Here is an 8,754-nt window from a genome sequence, read left to right on the forward strand (position 1 = left end):
GAAATCCAAAATCTCAGTAAATGTTCATTAAAATTAATAAAATTTAATAAAATAAGAAATCAAGCTACTTATAGCAACATGAAAGGAAAAAATTACATAATTGTTGATTTTGGTATATTTCATAGTTACAGTTGTTAGGAATATACTGTTTTAATACCTAAACAATTGCTGGAATAGAAATAATATCTTAATGTGTTCTAATCTAGAAAACAAACGTTGAGTACCTATGGCATCCACTTCCATAATAGCTTGCCTCTGGAAACCCTATGAACCTGGAGAGAGGATGAAAGGCACCCAAGCGCCGAGGACTCTCCTTCATAAGGTCATAGGGTTGCTATGAGTCGCCTGCGACTTGACAGCACTTAACAACAACAACAACATTAAAAAGTTTAAACTATAAAAATATTTACTTTTCCTTAATTCTCTACCCAAATAATAAGTGTGTTTAGTTCTGTACTCTAGTAAACCTCACTATTCAAGTCATTATCAAGTATTTAAATCCATTCACATACATATCAATATAAAATAATTTTTAAAGCTATATAGCTTCTCCATACAATCCTTAAAGCTATATACATTAATTCAAGCTTACCCAAAACTATGTATCTTTTTTTAATGATTAAAACCATTAACTTATGTTTCTGTTGATGCTAATTAATGTTAATAAGCAGTAATTTCTCATTGTTGTTGTTATGTGCCTTTGAGTCATTTGCAACTCATAGCAACCCTATGCACAAATTTCTCATTATTAAAGAAAAATTAGAGATATAGAGAAGCTAGTTTTCTTTTTATTCAAGTTTAATGTCCAATACTCTTTTGCACCTTAAGATTCAGATTTTATAACTAATTAATAGTAAAATAATAAAATCTTAATCACCTGCACCAACATGAATTATTTGCTCATGTCAAGAGACAACAGGCTTCTATTTTGAGTATTTGTTTTTTACTTGCTCAACTATTTGCTTTATAGTGAATTTCCTTACTTTTTAACATAATGACATGGCCATAAATTAATTACTCATAGATTATGACCCATCTAAGTACTTTAGGAATTAATAGATATAAAATTCTGAGACTTTTTTCTCAACCTTTCTTAAATTCTATTAAGAGAAGCAAAAGTGAACCCTAGAATTGGCATAAATAATCTAAGGTTAGAAGAAATTCAGTTTTCATACTGAACATTCAATTTCAATTTCAGGATTAGTATCATTAGATTTCTCTTAATCGTGTGATAACAATAGCTTATTAAAGCATTGCTGTACCTTCATGGTCCCACCTTGCAACCATAGGAGCCTCGAAAAATATTACATTCTCGTGAATCTTAAGTGTGACTTCTATAGGTGGGAAAGTACTTTCTGTTTCCATGTCTTCTGTAGGGTCAGGAGGATATTTGAATTCTTGTAACCCTCCTTTGAGTATCTTTTTAAAAGAGGACCAGAACAACAGTAAGTTAGAAGCTGACTAGTAATAGTTATACCTGCGACTATTACGAATAAGGTAATTTCAAGTAAGCATTGTAGTGTGGTCCAATTTGTCTATAGGTTTCCTAACCAAAATGTCACCACAAAATTAAATGAGCACAACAGAGGGGAAATTCCACTTAATGTAGATTTAAAACCTCCTTTAGGCCAGGTTCTACACTATGACTTATTCACTTTTCTATCATTTTACCCATTTAAAGAATTTTATGAGGCAGATTATTACAGTAAAAATAAATTTGTCAACAAAGTTACATGAAGAAGGCCCAGTCCTAAAACAAACACACACACACACACACACACACACACACACATAAAAATAAATAAGAAAAAAAAAACCTATAAAAAGAAAACACACATGTTTAGGCCCCCAAATTCCATGTCTCTATGTATTACTGCCTCCTTGGCCATCAATACACTTCCATTACCCTGATTAGAGACTGCAGGTAAAGTGAGGAAGACTTGGATGAAAAATTCAGCATATAGCAGTTTTTCTGCGATTAAGTGATTTTGTATGTATCTGAGTACAGTAGATCAGGGAAAAGGGAAGATAATAATGTTTAAAAACAGATTTAAATAAGTGTGTGCAACAAAATTTCAGACTAGGTGGGAGACAATTGACAAGAAGAACCTTGAAAAATGGAGGAAGGCCTCATCCAAACTGACAAGAGGAAGAAGTAAAACTATCTCTATTTGCAGACTGAGATGTTCCTGTACACATAAAAAGTCCCAAAGACTCATCAAGAAAATGACTAGACTTAATTGGCCAGTTAGGCAGTTCTGGTAGCTTACTGGTAAGGAGCTGTATTGTCAACCAAACTTAAAGTACACAGTTCAAATCCACCAGCTGTTTCACAGGAGAAAGATGGGCAGTCTCGTCCCATGAGATTTGCTGCCTCTGAAAACCCATGAAGAGTCAACTATGAGTCATTTCCAACTCAATAGTATACAATAACTACAAACCGACCAATTAGAAAGGTAGAGAGTCATGTCGGAGAGGAAGACTCTCAACAAGATGGACTGACAGAGTGACTACCCACAATGAGCTGGACTGCAATCATTACAATGATACAGGGTAGGACAAGGCTCAGATCTGTTAGTAATAGGGTCACTATGAATCCTAGTGGACTTGATGTTATCTACTAGCAACAATATTGATTGATTCAGCAAAGTAGCAAGGTGCAAGATCAACATACAAAAATCTGCCAGCTTCCTCTAAAGTAACAAAAAGAATTAAGAAAACAATGCCAGACACAATAGCCACCCAAAAGATAAAATATTTATGAACAAATCTAAACAGAGACACAAAAGAACTATATAAAGAAAACTACAAAACACTACTATAAAAAGCTTAAAGAGATCTATATAAATGGGGAAATATATCACCCCTATGGTGGATTGAGGATCAATGTCAAGAAGACAAAGATTCTCACCACTGGACCAATTGGCAACATCAGGATGGATGGTGAAGAGATTGAGATTGTACACAGCTTTAGTTTGCTTGGCTCCACAGTCAACACTCTTGGCACCAGTAGCCAGGAAATTAAAAGGCGCATTGCCATGGGAGAGTCTGCTGTTAGGGACCTCTCCAAAGTACTGAAGAGCAATGGTGTCTCTCTGGAGACTAAGGTGCATTTGATACAGGCCATGGTCTTCACAATCACTTGTTGTGCATTAGAGAGTTGGACAATGACCAAAGAGGATAGAAGGAGAATTGATGCCTTTGAGCTGTGGTGCTGGAGAAGAGTATTGAGAATACCATGGACTGCTAGGAAAACAAACAGATTTGTCCTGGAAAGGGTTAAACCAGGTGGCTCCTTGGAGGCAAGGATTCTGAAGCTCCGTCTAACATACTTTGGACATGTTGTGAAGAGAGATGGTCCTTGGAGAAGGACATTATGCTTGGGAGGGTGGAGGGACGGCTCAGGAGGGGAAGGCCCTCTATGAGGTGGATTGATTCAGTGACTGGGATAATTGGGATGGGAGTGTCGGAGACAGTGCGACTGGCACAGGACAGAGCAGAGTTTAGGGTTGTTGTACATAGAGTCGCTATGAGTCGCAAGCGACTCGATGGCACGTAACAACAACAACAATGGTGGTTGTTGTTATATGCCATCTAGTGGACTCTGACTCATAGCGACCTTATGCACAATTGCTATGAACCCTGCTCTGTCCTGAGCCAATCTCACTGTCTTTGACACACCTACCTTTATTACCCCAGTTATTGTGTCAATCCATCTCATCTAGAGTCTTCCTTTCCTGAGCTGTCACTTGACCCTTCCAAGTCCTCCAAAGACTGGTTCCTCCTGGCTAATGCCCAAAGTATGTGAGACAGAGTCCAAAATTCTTGCCTCCAAGGAGCATCTTGGTTTCACCATCTCAGGACAGATCTGTTGGTTCTCTTGGCAGTCCATGGAATGCTCCTACTGTTGTTGTTGTTGTTGCTGTTATGTGCCGTCGAGTCACCTATGACTCATAGCGACCCTGTGTACAATAGCCCTAAACTCTGCCTTATTCAGTGCCAATCTCACTATCTCTGACACACCTACTCCCATTATGCCAGTCACTGGATCAATCCATCTCATCGAGGGTCTTCCTCTCCTGCGCTGTCCCTCCATTTTCCCAAGCATGACATCGCTCTCCAAGGACTGGTCCCCCCTTGCAATATGTACAAAGTACATCAGATGAAGCTTCAGAATCTTTAAATCCAAGGAGCAGCCCAGCTTCACCTTCTCCAGGACAAAACTGTTCATTTTCTTAGCAGTCCATGGTATATTCAGTACTTTTCTCCACCACCACAGCTCAAAGGCATCAATTCCCTTTCTATCCTTCCTAGTCATTGTCCAGTTCTCTGATGCATAGCAAGTGATTGCAAAGACCATGGCATGTATCAGGCGCACCTTAGTCTCCAGACAGACACCATTGCACTTCAGTACTTTAGAGAAGTCCCTAACAGCAGACTTTCCCTTAGCAATACACCTTTTAATTTCCTGGATGCTGGTGCCCAGATTGTTGACTGTGGTGTCAAGCAAATCAAAACTGAACAATCTCAATCTCTTCACCATCTATTATGATGGTGCCAATTGGTACCTATTTTCTTGATACTGAGCCTCAATCTATACTGAAGACTGCAGTCTCTGACCTTCCACAGCAAGCACTTCCTGTCCTCCTAAATTTCAGCAAGCAGGGTTGTGTCATCTGCATAACACATATTGTTGATGAGTCTTCCTCCAATCCTGATGCCACATTTCTCTTCATAGAGCCCAGTCTCTCAGATAACCTGTTCTTCAAATAGACTGAAAAGTTCTAGAGATAGGATACAGCCCTGGTGCATATCCTTCCCAATTTTGAACCATTCAGTGATTACCTGCTCTGTTTTGATGGCTGACTCTTGGTCCAAGTATAGGTTTGCATTAGCATGATCACTGGAATTCCCATTCTTCTCAGAGTTAGCCAGAGTTTGTTATGATACACACAAATGCCTCTGCATAATCAATGAAACAAAGATAGATATTCTTCTGGTACTCCTTGCTTTCAGCCAAGATCCATCTAACATTAGCTACAATACCACACCCCATCTAAACCCAGCCTGCACTTCCAGTAGTTCTCTGTTGAGGTGCTGTTCCAATTGTTTTTGGATAATCTTCAGCAGAGTCTTGCTTGCATGTGATATTAATGATATTGTTCGATAATTTCCACACTCTGTGGGATCACCTTTCTTTGGAATGAGAACAAATATAGATCCCTTCTAGTCAGTTGACCAAGTGGTTGTTCTCCAGATTTCTTGGTTAGGAATACATAATATTGTGAAAATGTCAGTACTACCAAAAACAATCTGCAGACTTTAACACCTATGCAAGTTCTATCATCATTCTTCAGATATATGGAAAAATGAATCGCCAATTTTATATGGAAAAGAAAGAGACCTTGGATAAGCAAATACCATTGAAAAACAAAAACAAAGTCTGGAGCCTTATACTTCCTTATCTCAAAATCGGCTACACAGTCATAGAAATGAACACAGCTTGCTATTGGTACAGTAGCAGATAAATAGACCAATAGAAAAGAATTGAGAACCTAGAAAGAAATCCATCTACCCATGGCAAGCTGATCTTTGACAAAGAGATGAAATCCATGAAGTATGTATAATATTAGAACTTTAATGGTTGGCTTTTCTAATCATTGTGTTAGCCCCACTAGGGGAAATGGTTTCCAGCTACTTTAACTTCAGACACATTGGCTTGCAAATTGACAGCTGTGGAACCAATTAAAAGAGGGAGAAGAGTGCTTTCCACACTGTAGCAAGACTGTGGAGAGACTGTGAAGATACAGTGGCATGGTGCAGCTTGAGGAATCCTGAAGAGGAAGCTACAGTTAAAGGTTTTGCTTCCTGGATGACTGAAGGAAAAGCTGACTTGTGACTGTTATGAGACAAAGCTTGCAAATGAGGAAACCAGAGGTTTGTCTGTGCTGCTGAACTGCTATAAGATAAAGGTTGCTGGAAAACTGAGGAAACCAGAGGTGCTACTGAACTAAACCTGGACTTTCATTAACTAAGGGATTGTGCTTTATTAATGTGGCCCGGGACTGTAGGACTAAGGCTGGACTTGCATTGTGTGGTATTCTTGCCCCCCCTACTCCCTAACCTATTTTCCTAATGAACCTCACAACTGGGTAAAGTCTGTGAGTCAATTTGCAATGAACTTTAGTCCCAATGGTTGATAGAAATAGGTGCAGGAGCAAAGTGGGTGGCATGTCTCACCTTGTAGCTGTTTGTATGGTACTATGGGTGATATTGATGGAGAGAGTTTCCCTTTTTGAAGCAGGCAGAAGTCAGCCTCGGCCTCTCCTACATTGCATATGTTCCCTTTACAGTGTGGAAAACACATACTCCTACAAATGGAGCTGGCAAACCTGGATATCTTTTTGCAGAAAAATTAAACAAAATCCACACCGCATACTACATTAAAAATGAACTCAAGATGAATCACAAGCCTACAGGTAAAACCTAAAACTTAAAGATCAACAAATAAAAAATTGGGGAAAACTTAGAATAAATAGACTAAAAATGGAAATGCACAATCAGCAAAAGTTAAGCTATTGGGGCCTTTCTAGGAATTACATCCCTATGTACATCAAAAGACCTCAAAAAAGCAAAAGTGATCCTACAGACTGGAAATAAATATTCCACAATGACATATCCAACAAGGGTATCTATCATATCTATGATTTCTTGAAAATGTCAACACCTCAAAATAAAAAATAAAAACAACCAAATTACAAAATGGGCAGACAGATAAAAAGATACTTCACCAAAGAAGACATTTAATATCCAACAAACAAAAAAAAAAGTTCATTAGCTATTAGAGAGATTCATATCAAAACAGCAATGAAAAGTCATCTGACTCTAACAACAATAGCAAAGCTCAACAGGGCCGTAAACAACAAATGTTGGAGAAAGTGTGGAGAGAATGTAAAATGGATTAATAACTAAGGAAATCAGCCTGATTCTTCCTTAAAATGTTAAAATATAATTTGATCCAGCAATCCCACTACTGTGTTATGTGCCATGAGTCAAGTAAGACTCGTAGTGACCCTATGAACAAAAGATCTGACCAGTAACCTGTCCTGTGTCATCCTCACCATCTCTGATACACCTGAGCCCACTGCTGCAGTTACTGTATCAATCCATCTGGTTGAGGGTCTTCCTCTCTTTATAAACCCTCCACATTTCAAATCATATTGATGTCCCTCTGAGGAATAGCCTCTACTAGCAACATGCCAAAGTATGTGAAAGAAAGAGCACTCTGGCTACATCCTCTCCAATATTTTTCTGTTTGTTCGTTTGGCAGTCCATGGGATATTCAGTACTCTCCTCCAAAACCAGAGCTCACAGGCATTTATTCTTCTGTCATCCTTATTCATTAACCAACTTGCAGCAGCAAAGCAAGTGACTGAATCAGAAGGAAATAAGAGCAGGGATACAAAAGTGGTATGTGCACACCCACAATTATTGCAGTATTATTTACAACAGAAATGAAACAGAAAAAATACAAATGGCTAATCACACAATGATGCATTAAGCAACACTAAAGAACAATAAATAAAATTTCTCAAGGAAAATGAAGACTTGAAGCACTTGCTACAGAAGATCAAAGAATACTAGAGCTTTCAATGTCTATTATATGTAAATGTCAAGAAGACAAAAGTCCTTAGTACTGGGTCAACAGGTAACATCATGACAGATGGAAAAATCATCAAAACCACCAACAATTTCCTCTTACTTGGTTGCACAATCAAAACCATTGGCATTAACAGTTGAGAAATCAAAACACATACTGCATTGCGAATGTCTGTAGGTGAGATTCTCTTCAAAGCACAGAGGAGCAACACTGTCAGTTTCAAGACTAAAGTGCACCTGATTTAGATTATGACCTTTTTAATCACTTTCTCTAGGTCTGAGAGCTGGACAATGAATTAGAATGACAGAAGAAAAATTAATGCCTTTGAGTTGTGGTGCTGGAGAAGAGTACTGACTATTTTTTGGACAGCCAAAAGAAGAAACAGGTATGTCCTGGAGAAAGTGCAGCCAGAGTGCTCTTGAGGGGAAAAGACGACAAAACTTCACCTCACAGACTTTGGGCATGCTGCTAGAAGAGGGTATTCTTGTAAAGTGACATGATGGTAGGAAACATCAATGAAAGAGAGGAAGATCCTCAACAAGATGGACTGACACAGGGACTGCAGAATGGGTTCAGCAAGTCAAAGATGAAGAGGAAGGCACGAGATAGGACAGGAATCAGTTCTGTTGTTCACAGGGTCGCCATGAGTCCTACTCAACCGAATAATAACAATATAAAATTTAAAAAAAACCTCTCAAAACACTGCACAGCAAAGGTGAATATTGAGGAAATGTGGCTGAGTGGAATAAGTTAGTCATGAAAGGACAATTATGGTTTAAGACCAAAAAAGCTAAAGAAAAATGAAGAACACTGCTCTACCCTAAATAATCAACAAGTAGGACTGACTACAGTTAAGATGTACTTGGCAACCTGTAGACATATTGCGCTGAATGAAGGAAGGAAATATGAGAAGTATGTACTGGAGTTTATATAGTATTTAGTTTACCTACTATTGGGAAAGGTGTATGCCAGGGATGCATCCTATCTCCATACCCTTTCAACCTATATGCAGAACAGATTATCCGGGAGGCTGGGCTCTATGAGGAGAAATGTGGGGTCAAGATTGGTGGACGATTTATCAACAATCTGTGTTA

The 8,754-nt window shown here is 38.5% G+C and overlaps 1 protein-coding gene across 1 annotated transcript in view; it reads right to left on the reverse strand.

The window, feature by feature from the left end:
- CASC1 (cancer susceptibility candidate 1) overlaps positions 1–8,754 on the reverse strand; it is a 71,863-nt gene that overhangs the window by 10,005 nt on the left and 53,104 nt on the right. The window contains exon 10 of the mRNA XM_006897216.1: positions 1,263–1,419. Coding sequence (XP_006897278.1) covers positions 1,263–1,419 — 157 coding nt within the window. The remainder of the gene's footprint in view (positions 1–1,262; positions 1,420–8,754) is intronic.

The sequence above is a fragment of the Elephantulus edwardii genome, unplaced genomic scaffold (genome assembly GCF_000299155.1).
Source record: "Elephantulus edwardii isolate Elephantulus edwardi_28Jun2011 unplaced genomic scaffold, EleEdw1.0 scaffold00206, whole genome shotgun sequence".
In the NCBI taxonomy this organism is placed as follows: Eukaryota; Metazoa; Chordata; class Mammalia; order Macroscelidea; family Macroscelididae; genus Elephantulus; species Elephantulus edwardii.